This window comes from Larimichthys crocea, unplaced genomic scaffold (genome assembly GCF_000972845.2).
Source record: "Larimichthys crocea isolate SSNF unplaced genomic scaffold, L_crocea_2.0 scaffold83, whole genome shotgun sequence".
NCBI classification, from domain to species: domain Eukaryota; kingdom Metazoa; phylum Chordata; class Actinopteri; family Sciaenidae; genus Larimichthys; species Larimichthys crocea.
This window is the reverse complement of record NW_020860930.1, coordinates 1,275,210-1,289,414: the sequence shown is the minus strand read 5'-3', so window position 1 is coordinate 1,289,414 and position 14,205 is coordinate 1,275,210. Positions and strand designations below refer to the sequence as shown.

The 14,205-nt window shown below is 49.2% G+C and overlaps 2 protein-coding genes across 5 annotated transcripts in view; one reads left to right on the top strand and one right to left on the bottom strand.

The window, feature by feature from the left end:
- Positions 1-7,966, top strand: part of syde1 (synapse defective Rho GTPase homolog 1) — a 13,328-nt gene extending 5,362 nt beyond the window's left edge. For 3 of the 4 annotated variants that reach the window (XM_027277079.1, XM_027277081.1, XM_027277082.1), the window contains exons 2-14: positions 749-1,014; positions 1,186-1,684; positions 1,756-2,088; positions 2,706-2,901; positions 3,018-3,181; positions 3,361-3,483; positions 3,563-3,651; positions 3,809-3,946; positions 4,049-4,175; positions 4,268-4,443; positions 5,085-5,343; positions 5,434-5,724; positions 6,476-7,966. In XM_027277079.1, the coding sequence (XP_027132880.1) occupies positions 749-1,014; positions 1,186-1,684; positions 1,756-2,088; positions 2,706-2,901; positions 3,018-3,181; positions 3,361-3,483; positions 3,563-3,651; positions 3,809-3,946; positions 4,049-4,175; positions 4,268-4,443; positions 5,085-5,343; positions 5,434-5,724; positions 6,476-6,663 (2,849 nt within the window). In that variant the 3' untranslated portion in view covers positions 6,664-7,966. The remainder of the gene's footprint in view (positions 1-748; positions 1,015-1,185; positions 1,685-1,755; positions 2,089-2,705; positions 2,902-3,017; positions 3,182-3,360; positions 3,484-3,562; positions 3,652-3,808; positions 3,947-4,048; positions 4,176-4,267; positions 4,444-5,084; positions 5,344-5,433; positions 5,725-6,475) is intronic. The other variant, XM_027277080.1, reaches the window with a different exon arrangement.
- A 1,918-nt stretch (positions 7,967-9,884) lies between these two features.
- On the bottom strand, positions 9,885-12,515 carry LOC104938735 (protein phosphatase 1 regulatory subunit 3C-B). Its single transcript, XM_019269013.2, has 2 exons — positions 11,984-12,515; positions 9,885-11,903 (listed from the first exon to the last, which is right to left on the bottom strand). Exons 1-2 carry the CDS (start codon positions 12,513-12,515, stop codon positions 11,317-11,319), a joined length of 1,119 nt encoding a protein of 372 aa, XP_019124558.1. The 3' UTR covers positions 9,885-11,316.
- Positions 12,516-14,205: the final 1,690 nt, after the last annotated feature.

Sequence of the window (14,205 nt, the reverse complement as noted above, 5' to 3'; positions counted from 1 at the left end):
GAGCCACAGAGGAGGGATCCCTCTCCCAGGACGGACAGACGTGCAATAGATGTCACGTGTACAGGACAAATCAACACAAACATATTGTACAATTACAATGACTGATAAAATGACAATGAATTACAATGACTGATAAAATGACAATGAATTACAATGAATGATAAAATGACAATGAATTACAATGACTGATAAAATGACAATGAATTACAATGACTGATAAAATGATTACAGTAGCAGATATGGCAGCAATAATGACAGTAGTAATATGTGTAGTGGACGTCATGCAGGACCACAGCAGCAGCCACGATCCACGAGAACCTGCTGGACGACAGAGACAGGAACTCCAGGGAAGAAGTTTAGTTAGTGACATGATTAATGAGACATGAAGGTTTACAGATGGAGAGAGAGAGAGAGAGAGAGACAGAGAGAGAGAGAGACAGAGAGAGATGGAACAAGACCCAGACCAGAACTGAACCAAAACCAGAACCAAGCCCAACAACTGTGAACAACCTGTTCAGCATCAGTCCCGTTGCTATGGTTACTGGCAGTTAAACTTCCAGCCTATCAGAGAGCAGGATTCTGTGAGGCCGTGTTGAAGCACACACACAGGGTTTGTTCTGAGCATGTGCAGCGAGCTGATCATGTGATCATCAAACAGCTGATTGTCCATCACACAACACGCAACATGTGATCCTTCAGGTTGTTGATAACAGAGTGTGTGTGTGTGTGTGTGTGTGTGATCCTGCAGATGTTCCCGTGAAGTCGGACGCTGTCCTCCAGACGTCTTCATCACCGTCATCACCATCCATGGCGACCACTCGGACAGCAGCTGACCCTGACCCGCCCTCACCGCCACGGAACCACATCACAGTCGCTAAGAAACAGTCGTGGGCACGACAGGGGTCTGCGGCTCCGCCCACCATCCTGCCCTCAAGCCACGCCCCCAGAACCTCCGAGCGACCATCCCATGATGCACCTGGGCAAGTGTGGAGTCAGAGGCTGGCACAGGATAAGGTACGGAGGGTCTGATGCCTCCTCTTAGTCTTCAGGGTTCAGGCCTCCTGGTGTCTGACGCCTCCTCTTAGTTTTCAGGGTTCGGGCCTCCCGGTGTCTGACGCCTCCTCTTAGTCTTCAGGGTTCAGGCCTCCTGGTGTCTGACACCTCCTCTTCTTGTTCCCCTCACAGACGGAGCAGTGTGCTGACAGGATGACCGGCTCCTCCTGTGCTCCAGTCAGCTCGACGACAGTCCACCAGGAGGTGCTCCATCCACCAGGAGGTTCCCCTGATGCGCCCTCCACCTCCGTCACCTCCGTCAGCAACAAATCAGGCCAGCGTGCGTATCTACAAAGCCTGGATCGGAGCAGTCGAGCCTGGGTGCTGTCTTCAGGAAAGGTCCAGGCTTCAGATGAGGCCTGTGGGCGGCAGGAGCAGAGCGGCAGCAACATCTGGTACAACCCGATCCCTGAGGAGGAGGACGGAGGAGGAGGTGCACGAAGGGAGGAGGAGGTGTGGAGGAGGAGGGATGAGAGGGAGGAAGGAGCAGCAACAAGGAGGGTGGGGCCAGGAGATACCAGAGCCGAGACGGGAGGCATGTGGTTCGGGTCAGCTGATGGCGACTGTCCACTGGAAGGCGCCAACCCGAGTGTTAGCCACCATGCTGGTGACATCACAGCAGAGCGCACAGGTAAGACACCTGCACCAGGTGAGCACTCAGTGATGGGTCACATGTTCATGCTTTGTGTCTGCCCCCCTCAGACCACCCCCCCTCAGACTCTAGCCCCGCCTCCCAGAAGAAAGGGGGCGTGTCCGGCAGTGTAATGGACAGGCTGAGGTCTCCAGGTACGGTGAGGAAACTCTCCATGAAGATGAAGAAACTTCCAGAGCTACGCCGCAAACTCAGCCTCCGCTCCTCACGCACCCATCGCCACGGAAACGACACCAGAGGGGGCGGAGACGAGTCGACGAGTACAAACACAACGTCATCATCAGCCAATCAGAATGTAATCAGCAGATATCACCTGGATAGCTCCGCCCCTCCAGCCAGACCTCTGCGGCGATCATCGAGAGGACGCTCGGCGAGCAAAGGAGGTAAACGTGGAGCTAACCGTGGAGCTAACAGAGCTAACAGAGCTAACAGAGCTAACCATGGAGCTAACCATGGAGCTAACAGAGCTAACCGTGGAGCTAACCGTGGAGCTAACCATGGCGCTAACAGAGCTAACCATGGAGCTAACCATGGAGTTAACAGAGCTAACCGTGGAGCTAACAGAGCTAACCGTGGAGCTAACCATGGCGCTAACAGAGCTAACCGTGGAGCTAACAGAGGTAACCGTGGCGGTAACCATGGCGCTAACAGAGCTAACCATGGAGCTAACAGAGCTAACCGTGGAGCTAACCATGGCGCTAACAGAGCTAACCGTGGAGCTAACGGAGCTAACAGAGCTAACCGTGGAGCTAACCATGGCGCTAACAGAGCTAACAGAGCTAACCGTGCAGCTAACAGAGCTAACCGTGGAGCTAACCATGGAGCTAACAGAGCTAACCATGGAGCTAACCATGGAGCTAACAGAGCTAACCATGGAGCTAACAGAGCTAACAGAGCTAACCATGGCGCTAACAGAGCTAACAGAGCTGTGTTGCGATCATAGCTCACCTGTATCTCCACAGTATGAACCCAACATGTCAAATGTGTGTTCTCATTTTAGGTTACCTTAGTGACGGGGACTCCCCTGAGCTGCTGCCACGGCAACAGGCCCCTCCCCTCACAAGTTCCCAGGAAACGGCGTGTGACGTCAGTTCCTTCCGACTGTACGTGGGCTCTGATCCACAGCGATGCAGCCAGAGGGTGACAGGTTTACTGACCGTCCACCTGTTGGGCCTGGAGGAGATGAAGACCAGCAGGTAGGAACACACCTGGAACACCTGGACGAGCTCACATGAGATCATACTGCCAGAGAGTCGTGAACAATAAGTGGGTTTGGATCAGGATGGATGGTGGTTCTGGTCTCTCCTCTCAGGTCCGAGGACAGTAAGGAGGTCTTCCTCGCCATCCAGATCGACGGGGCGACGAGAGCGAGGACCGCCCTCCTGACCCTGCGAGGCTCCGCCCTCTCATTAAACCACGCCTTCCACTTGGAGCTGGAGCGAGCCCGCCAGCTCCGCATCGTCGTCCTAACACCAGGTACTACTAATACTAACACCACGTACTACTAATACTAACACCACGTACTACTAATACTAACACCACGTACTACTAATACTATTATAACTACTACATCTGGTAGTCTGATCGGACTGTTTGAGGATTCGATAAAAACGTGTCTGAACTCAAACGGTTCAAATCTTCATGTGATGTTTCAGCAGCCGGTCCACAGGCAGCCGGCAGGTCGAGATCAGGGACGGACCCGGGTCGGACTTCAGGCGGTCCAACAAGAAACAGAGTGTGCTGTCTCGGTGGAGTCTCTATCCCTCCACTCTTTAAAGGTTCACTGCAGTATTTGAACTCGTCCATTGTTGTATGAATATTCTTACCCTGCTTTGATGAAGCTCGTGTATCTCTCAGGGAGTCGGAGTCAGCAGCTCTGCGTGAAGCTCGAGCCCAGAGGACTTCTCTATGTCAAACTGTCTCTGCAGGAGAAGTGGGACACTCAGGTACACAGACGACCTGGACGTGTTACAACATTCACAGGCTTTGTTTTATACCCACAGTGACATTCATGATACTATGTATGACCTCACAATCAGTGACAGTATTACTGCAGTAATCTGAAAATACTACCATACTGATTGTAGTACTTCCTCCCCACAGCCCAGCTGTGACACATCAGTGCCTGCTAATGTGTTTGGAGTTGAACTGCACCACCTGGTGGAGAAAGAAGGATCTGCATCCCCAATCCCTCTGCTGATCCAGAAATCTGTGGCAGAGATCGAACGAAGAGGACTGAAGGTATGACATATGGTTCAGGACTTACCTGGTTCAGGACTTACCTGGTTCAGGACTCACCTGGTTCAGGACTCACCTGTCTGTTGTCGCCCATCTGTCCATCAGGTGGTTGGTCTGTACAGACTGTGTGGTTCTGCAGCTGTGAAGAAGGAGCTCAGGGATTGGTTTGAGAGGAACAGTTCAGCTGTGTGCCTCAGCGAGGACCTCTACCCCGACATCAACGTCATCACAGGTGAGTGTCACCTGAGGACTTCTTATACATGGCCACAGTCAGTTTATCTTCAGGACTTGACCATGGCGACTCGGTGCTCTGTGCTTTCTCAGGTATACTGAAGGACTACCTGCGGGAGCTGCCGTCTCAGCTCATCACCAGGACTCTATATCAGGTTGTCAGGGAGGCCATGACCCTACGACCCCCACCTGCACCACCTGCGACCCCTGATCCTCAGCTGGCCCAGAGCACTGTGGAGCTGCTGTCCTGTCTACCACCTCCAGAGAGGGTAAAGAGGCAGAGCACATTGGCCAAAATACAATTGGCTTTCATCTGACGACAGTTTATCTTTTTATTAACTTTCATCTGTGTTTATGTTTATATCTGTTCATGGAGATCAGCACAATGTGTCTATGTCGACAGTCTTGTGTATGAAGTTGCAGAAGAAGTCAGCACAGATATCTGTCTAGCTGGCTTCTTTAAACATCAACTGTTCAACAGTCGATCGGTTCACAGATCAGTCACTCAGCAGGTTTGATGCAGTATTGAGGTCTTTGCATTGGCTTACCGAGAACACCCTCCTCCTACAGATCTGCAGAGACATTTATCTTCTGAACTACTTTGTGCTCGTAAAGTTCAGAAACAGTTTTTTCTTTATAGCTGAGACAGGAACCTGCAGGGGGGAACCAAGCAAATGTTGCAGACACTAACATCTCAACTTGGGGTATCCATCCGTAGAAATCCAACAGCATAGCTTAACCCTCCAGTCGTTTTACTGCAGATGTGAAACATGTAATATAAATCCTTCAGAGCGAGCTGTGTGGAGAAGAACATAAAGTTTATATTGACATTAACAAGGAGGCTGTACCTTTTGTTGATACCACCCCTCGTGGACATCGAGGTCTGGTTTAGAGCTCTCTCTCTCTCCAGGCCACCTTGTCTCTGTTGCTGGACCACCTTAGCCTGGTGGCATCCTTCAGCTCATCCAACCGGATGACCCATCAGAACCTCGCCGTCTGCTTTGGCCCAGTGCTCCTCACCCCGACCCAGGAGGCCTGGAGAGCAGGAGGAGGAGGGAGGGGAGGAAGAGGAGGAGGGAAAGGATTTGGTCACGGTGAGGAGATAGCGAGTGCGGTGGACTTCAAACGACATATCGAGGCGCTGCACTACCTGCTGCAGCTGTGGCCAGGTGAGACAGGAGGCGCTACTGAGCAGACTCAGTAGAGTTGAAGGTGTCACTTAGCTTAGCATCATCATCTTGTCGTATCTTCTTCCACAGTGCCGACCCACCGAGTCCCAGTAGATGACCACATCGACCTGCGTCCGTCCCCCATCCTTCCCCCGAACCTCTTAAGTCAGCAGCAGCGACATCCTGCACTGCGATTGGCTCTGCCCCAGAACCGAGAGGAGGAGGTAGTGGTGTCACGTCGTGGCCGTGGCGGTCTAGCCCGGTTGGAGAGTCCACCACCAATCAACCGGTACGCCGGAGACTGGAGCATCTGTGGTCGAGATCTTCTGTCCGGACAGGAGGCCGATTATGACGAGGTGGCAGGAAGTGAGAGTGACGGAGGTAAACAGGTTTACATTACATTACATTACATTACATTACTTTACATTACATTACATTACATTACATTACATTACTTTACTTTACTTTACTTTACATTACATTACATTACATTACATTACATTACTTTACATTACATTACATTACTTTACATTACATTACATCACATCACATTACATTACATTGCATTTAGCAGACGCTTTTATCCAAAGCGACTTACAGAGGAAGACATAAGCTGAGAAAGGTGTAAAGGACACAGAGTAGTTGTTAGTTTTGTTAGGCAGGGAAGCATTCTGGAAACAGAAAGGTTTTTACAAGTTTTTTAAAGGTAGAAAGGGATGTTGCTGTTCTAGCAGCCGTTGGTCATTCCACCATTTGGGGACGACCACAGAGAAGAGTTTAGAGTGACCTCGCTTTGCGAGAGGCGAGGGTACAACTAGACGGTTTGTATGAGCGGAGCGTAACGCCCTGGTCGGGACGTGAGCCTTTAGTAAGACGCTGAGATAGGCAGGGGCAGATCCTGAGATAGGCAGGGGCAGATCCTGAGATAGGCAGGGGCAGATCCTGAGGTGGGTTTGTAGGCTAGCGTCAGAGCTTTGTGTTTAATTCTGGCAGCTACAGGCAGCCAGTGCAGGTCGCTGGCTGCCTGTAGGTTGCCGACGTTCACCACCACTGTCCTGTAGACCTCCGTCCTGTCTGTGCTGCTCCCCGTAAGGGTCTTCCTGTCTCTCACTTCTTTATGTTCTCGTTTCAGGCAGCGGGGATGAGGATGTGGGGAAGAAGCAGTCGTGGTCTTCATCCGGAGGAGGTGGAGGTCTGTATGTGGACGACTTCATGGATTTTGACGCTCCGTTTAACTGCCGACTCAGTCTGAAGGACTTCGATACTCTTATCCATGACCTGGACCGAGAGCTGGCCAAACAGATCAACATCTGTCTGTAGAGGAGGAGCAGGAGGATTGATGAATAAAGCTATAGAGTTTAGGTTTAAAACACATCTGTTGAAGGTCCTGTTGAAGGTTCTCTGACCGTTGGGAAGTTTCAGGAGCTGGAGGTCATTAAGGTCACCTGGATGTTGTTAAAGTCTCCATTCACACCTTCATTCAGGTGACTTCAACCTGACTGATGGAGAAAAGAGCCTCCAGATATCAGTTAGACTTTCAGTTATACCTGATCCAAACAAACCAGTCCAGCTGACTACGGGAACCTTTAACAGACTCTGACCTGATAACTGAGAACCTTCACAGATCCGTTCAGTCTCAACTGAACATCAGAATACAATTATGACAGCAGACTGACCTCAGATCAGCTGTTAGTCTGACCTCTGGAGACGTTTCAGGAGCTCTTCTCTCATAATAATCAGATTTAAATATGAGAATATGAAGTCATATTTATTTTACGACACGTGTGTGATGTTAGATTAGTGAACGCTCTGATCGGGTTGATTCTGTGTTCTCAGTCCAGATAAATTAATTTATTTCTCTGATCCAAAGATCGATGCAACTTCAGTGTCGACACAAAGGAGGAACCAAAGCTCTTCAGAACTTTATTATTTTTATTGTTGTTGAAGGATGAAGACCCTCGGACATCGCACAAGTGAACTGAACTGTGTTGTTGCTGTTGTGGATATCAGGGTTGGGTCCTGTTGGGTCCGGTCAGGTCTGGTCGGGTCCTGTCGGACTGTGTTGGGGCTGTTTGCACTGTTGAAGCCATAATTTGACGTCAAAGAGAACAAACTGAAGAAGTCATCACTCTGCTGCTTTGTCCAATCTAGTCCCTGGCACTGCTGATCAGCTGACATCTTTTTAGTTTTATTCGACACATTTGGACCTGAAGATTCCTCTCAAGTTCTGAACCCGGTTTTTCTCTCAGATATGACAGATGAGATGACACATCGTACATATCGGACACATTTCAGTTGGTGGTCTCTGCAGGTCTCTGGACTCTGTGGAGCAGCAGAGTGATGAGCTCACATCAGTGTTTTCACGGTACAGTTCGTCACTGTGATGAAGGAATACGATGCCATATTCAGTGTTATGTTTCATCTGTTTGTTCTTCGACAGTATTATTTTGTTTTGCACAACTTCAATAAGCACTTATGTTTTTATGATGATGACGATATTTCTATGCAGATGATGTAACCAAAGTGTTGAAGCACAGTTCCTGTTGGAACAGACCACAGCAGCCTGTCTGTACGTGTTATTAACCCGACCAACTATTAAACACATTGTTATTATTATTATTCACTCCATGTCTGGACTCTCATTGGTGCTAAACTGTCACACTGAGGCTGAGGGACGTAACAGAGACTACGTCCAGGTTTTAGACAGTCTGCGGGGATGTCACAGAGACTACGTCCAGGTTTTAGACAGTCTGCGGGGACGTCACAGAGACTACGTCCAGGTTTTAGACAGTCTGCGGGGACGTCACAGAGACTACGTCCAGGTTTTAGACAGTCTGCGGGGACGTCGCGGAGACTACGTCCAGGTTTTAGACAGTCTGTGGGGACGTCACAGAGACTACGTCCAGGTTTTAGGCAGTCTGCGGCGGGACGTCCCAGAGACTACGCAGGTACACAGTCTGCGGGGACGTCGCAGAGACTACGTCCAGGTTTTAGACAGTCGGCGGGGACGTCGCGAGACACGCCCAGGTTTTAGACAGTCTGCGGGGACGCGCGGAGACTACGCCAGGTTTTAGACAGTCTGCGGGGACGTCAGTCTGCGGGGACGTTTTAATCTGTGTTACATAATGTCAGTCTGTGGATGACACACATCAGCTGATTGTCTGTCAGGTTAATCTTGTTTAGTTGTGTCATCTTCTGTTGAATCAGTGGAGTTTGAGCTGAGTCAATGTTCATGTGTTCATTCATTCAGCTGTTTAATCTGATGGCTGAAACAAGATCTCTCGCCATCAGCTTCAATCTGAACTTGACGCCTTTTTTTCTGGGTCACTGATCACTGAACAGAACCACAGCTTCAGAACTTTATTCAAACTGGATCAGATTTTAACACGATATATATTTGCTGCTTTTCCCTCTGATGTCCTCCGACAACCCACAGGTGACCTCAATGACGAACATTGATGAGGCATCTATGACGTTGCTGGCATGAGCAGCATGCTAACAGAACCGGGCTCAGCAGCCGGACTGGACCGAGTTGGAGCACAGGCTCTGAGTCCAAACCCAAACAGGACAAGAAAACCACCTCGATAGGCTGCTGTGTTCACTGTTAGACTGGACACGATGGTCAGAGGTTCTGTCGCTGTGTTCACTGTTAGACTGGACACTGCTGGTTCAGAGGTTCTGTTGCTGTGTTCACTGTTAGACTGGACACTGCCGGTTCAGAGGTTCTGTCGCTGTGTTAACGTGTTAGACTGGACACTGCCGGTTCAGAGGTTGTTCGTGTTCACTGTTAGACTGGACACTGCTGGTTCAGAGGTTCTGTGCTCGTGTTACTGTTAGACTGGACACTGCTGGTTCAGAGGTTCTGTTGCTGTGTTCACTGTTAGACTGGACACTGCTGGTTCAGAGGTTCTGTCGCTGTGTTCACTGTTAGACGGGACTCTGCTGGTTCAGCGGTTGTCGCTGTGTCACTGTTGAGACTGGACACTGCTGGTTCAGAGGTTCGGTGCGGGGTTAACTGTTAGACTGGACACTGCTGGTTCAGAGGTTCTGTCGCTGTGTTCACTGTTAGACTGGACACTGCTGGTTCAGAGGTTCTGTCGCTGTGTTCACTGTTAGACTGGACACTGCCGGTTCAGAGGTTCTGTCGCTGTGTTCGCTGTTAGACTGGACACTGCCGGTTCAGAGGTTCTGTCTCTGTGTTCACTGTTAGACTGGACACTGCTGGTTCAGAGGTTCTGTCTCTGTGTTTGCTGTTAGACTGGACACTGCTGGTTCAGAGGTTCTGTTGCTGTGTTCACTGTTAGACTGGACGCTGCTGGTTCAGAGGTTCTGTCGCTGTGTTCACTGTTAGACTGGACACTGCCGGTTCTGAGGTTCTGTCTCTGTGTTCACTGTTAGACTGCACACTGCTGGTTCAGAGGTTCTGTCGCCGTGTTCACTGTTAGACTGGACACTGCTGGTTCTGAGGTTCTGTTCGGTCCGGCCACTGATGCTAGCTGTGGAGTAACAGTCTGTGTTTTGAAAGAAACAAAAACACTTCAAACATTATAAACGTTAGACTTTTATTCTGAAAGGACACACACAAAAGGTACAGTCACTCATCCCCTCCTTACATCACTTCCTGCTTACATCATGACATCGTTACATAGCAGGTAATTAATCATATCTGCTAAGTTAGCACAGGCTAACTCTGGCTAACCGGTCACTATCTGAAGTGATGCATTCAGGTCACGTCAGAATAAAGAGCTTCATCCATCCACTGATAGCAACATTAGCATTAGCACACCAGGCAATGCACCAGGTGTCTACAGCTGTTATTGACAATAAATCTGACGTGACCTGAACGCAGCACGAGTCCACAGAAAACTACATCCAAACATCCATGTTCCACTTCCTGTCACATGCTTTACACACACACACACACACACACACACACACACACACACGGTAAGGCTACAGGTGCTAACAAAGTGCAGGTGTGTCTTTAGCTCTCCAGCTACAGTGGTTACCATGACAACAAGGCTACAGGAAATGAAGAGCAAACATCCCAGAACAGAAACGGTCACCGACGTGTTACCACGGCAACAGAAATACCACAGCTACATGCTAACAGTGACAGTGCTTTCAAGCTAACGCAAAGAGAAAAAAACTAAAACACGTGACCTCTGACCTCATCACGCTGCAGTCACATGATTCAGGAATCACAGCAATATTAAAAATCTGCCTGGCAACTGATGACTCAGGCTGTGGACCAATGAAACAACTTTCGACCCTGGTCTGATCCTGAACCATGCTGATCCTGGTCTGATCCTGGTCTGACCCTGGTCTGATCCTGGTCTGATCCTGATCAGGTTCTTCAGATGTGGATTCAGCACCAACGATAGATAAACTCTGGGTGAACATTTGGACCTCCTGGAGGTTCATTAAACATTAAATATGATTGGTCTTTAGAGTCTGGACAGATTGGACGTCATGTCATTTGTTTTGAAAAAACAAAGCAACAATCCAAAGGTACGACCAGGACAGGTGAAGCTCAATAAAACAGTGTTAGTGCAGAGTGGTGCCAGTATGACCATTAGAACCAGGACCAGAAGAAGTGCTTCCAGGTCACCTCGCGGATCCTTGTGAAAGCCCATTGGACTCCTTTGTGCTTCTCGGTTTGTTGCATATTTAAATTATGAAGCTCTCTCAAGTTTTTTAAAGGTTTCTTGTGACGGCTGTTGTGGTGTCCGGCTGAATCGGGCATTTGGTCAGGTTCTGGCACAGGAGGACCGGACCTGAGCCAGCTCTGGCTCATATACAGTGGTGGGACTGGTTTGTTGGGGTCCAGGTGTTCTTTCAAGAACTCGTGTTGGGCAGTTAAAATGACTCAGCAGTCTGTAGTGTACTGACCGACACGTCTGGGTCAGAGGCTGTGAGGGGGTTCAGTGCTTGCGTGATGGTCCAACATTAAGAACATGTCCTGTGGTGGATTCACCAGTAGGGAGCGCTGGTCTCGACATGACCCCAGCTCTGCCACTCAGGGAAGATCCCCGCCGACGTCCTGGGACTTCCAAATGGGTCGAACTCCATCTCCTCCCTCTTCTCTCCAGCCTGGTCTCTCTGGATCACCAGCCCGACCGGATTCTCAGCACTCCGGGTTGGCCTACCATTCGGCTGTGCCATCGCCAGCCGGTAGTTGTTCCCTTGGTTGTTGTCCCAGAAGGTGTGGTCCTGAGTCTGGTACTGAATGCAGAACTCCACTGTGCTGGACGGCTCGAGGACCTCCGGTACCGACACAGAGAAGGAGAAGGTGTCGGTGTCGGAGCAGCCGTAGATGTTGTTCAGGTACAGACACGGAATGTCCTGGAAGGAGCGCCACGAGTTAAAGGTGATCCGGACCGACACAGACTTGTCAAAGGAGAGGTTTCGGACCTGAACGGTGCCGGAGAGAAGACGCTCTTGGACAGAACAAGTCTCCAGACAAACCTGCTGGGCTCGGAGCCGGTTCCTCAGGTCCAGATAGTCTGCAGCTGGCGGGATGAAGTCCAGAAATAGACCGAAGCCACAACCTGCAGCTTCTGAAAGAAAGACATCAGAAAGGGTTAGTTAGAGTTCAGGGGACATGTTGGGGGTCAATGATCAGCTGATCTTCGCTCACCTCTGCTGTCTCCCAGGTGTAGTCCAGCTGTGGCGCCCTCTAACTCTATCAGGTGGAACTGCTGCTCGCTCGGCAGGAAGTCCTCTGCCTCGTTAAAGACGTGGATGGCAGTGAGCGCAAGCCCCCGAACGTCAGCAAACACCACGCTCTTCTTCTTTTTCTTCTTCCTCGTCATCCACAGCTCTGGGCTCACTGACGTAGAGCTTGTGGTCGCCGTGGTGATGTTGTTACAGAAGGCGTCACTGCAGTGTACGGACGACGGACACGGTTCACGGCGCTTCAACAGGCCGGCTGATGACGAACGGCGGTCGTCATAGTTACTGAGGAAAGAGCGCAGAGGAGGAGAACCAGCCAGGCAGATCGTCACGGCAACGTCAGCGGGCATGATGGGAGATGGCGTGCCGGGGTGAGGGCTCAGGACGTGGAGGACCCTGAAGAGACAGAGACACACAGACCAATCAGAACACTGGAAACATGGAGCACTCACAGACAGGTCCGGGGTCAGTTTACAGCTCAGTCTGTAGTTTAACATGTAATATTAGTTATAGTTCGGCTGGTCCGGGGTCAGTTTACAGCTCAGTCTGTAGTTTAACATGTAATATTAGTTATAGTTCGGCTGGTCCGGGGTCAGTTTACAGCTCAGTCTGTAGTTTAACATGTAATATTAGTTATAGTTCGGCTGGTCCGGGGTCAGTTTACAGCTCAGTCTGTAGTTTAACATGTAATATTAGTTATAGTTCGGCTGGTCCGGGGTCAGTTTACAGCTCAGTCTGTAGTTTAACATGTAATATTAGTTATAGTTCGGCTGGTCCGGGGTCAGTTTACAGCTCAGTCTGTAGTTTAACATGTAATATTAGTTATAGTTCGGCTGGTCCGGGGTCAGTTTACAGCTCAGTCTGTAGTTTAACATGTAATATTAGTTATAGTTCGGCTGGTCCGGGGTCAGTTTACAGCTCAGTCTGTAGTTTAACATGTAATATTAGTTATAGTTCGGCTGGTCCGGGGTCAGTTTACAGCTCAGTCTGTAGTTTAACATGTAATATTAGTTATAGTTCGGCTGGTCCGGGGTCAGTTTACAGCTCAGTCTGTAGTTTAACATGTAATATTAGTTATAGTTCGGCTGGTCCGGGGTCAGTTTACAGCTCAGTCTGTAGTTTAACATGTAATATTAGTTATAGTTCGGCTGGTCCGGGGTCAGTTTACAGCTCAGTCTGTAGTTTAACATGTAATATTAGTTATAGTTCGGCTGGTCCGGGGTCAGTTTACAGCTCAGTCTGTAGTTTAACATGTAATATTAGTTATAGTTCGGCTGGTCCGGGGTCAGTTTACAGCTCAGTCTGTAGTTTAACATGTAATATTAGTTATAGTTCGGCTGGTCCGGGGTCAGTTTACAGCTCAGTCTGTAGTTTAACATGTAATATTAGTTATAGTTCGGCTGGTCCGGGGTCAGTTTACAGCTCAGTCTGTAGTTTAACATGTAATATTAGTTATAGTTCGGCTGGTCCGGGGTCAGTTTACAGCTCAGTCTGTAGTTTAACATGTAATATTAGTTATAGTTCGGCTGGTCCGGGGTCAGTTTACAGCTCAGTCTGTAGTTTAACATGTAATATTAGTTATAGTTCGGCTGGTCCGGGGTCAGTTTACAGCTCAGTCTGTAGTTTAACATGTAATATTAGTTATAGTTCGGCTGGTCCGGGGTCAGTTTACAGCTCAGTCTGTAGTTTAACATGTAATATTAGTTATAGTTCGGCTGGTCCGGGGTCAGTTTACAGCTCAGTCTGTAGTTTAACATGTAATATTAGTTATAGTTCGGCTGGTCCGGGGTCAGTTTACAGCTCAGTCTGTAGTTTAACATGTAATATTAGTTATAGTTCGGCTGGTCCGGGGTCAGTTTACAGCTCAGTCTGTAGTTTAACATGTAATATTAGTTATAGTTCGGCTGGTCCGGGGTCAGTTTACAGCTCAGTCTGTAGTTTAACATGTAATATTAGTTATAGTTCGGCTGGTCCGGGGTCAGTTTACAGCTCAGTCTGTAGTTTAACATGTAATATTAGTTATAGTTCGGCTGGTCCGGGGTCAGTTTACAGCTCAGTCTGTAGTTTAACATGTAATATTAGTTATAGTTCGGCTGGTCCGGGGTCAGTTTACAGCTCAGTCTGTAGTTTAACATGTAATATTAGTTATAGTTCGGCTGGTCCGGGGTCAGTTTACAGCTCAGTCTG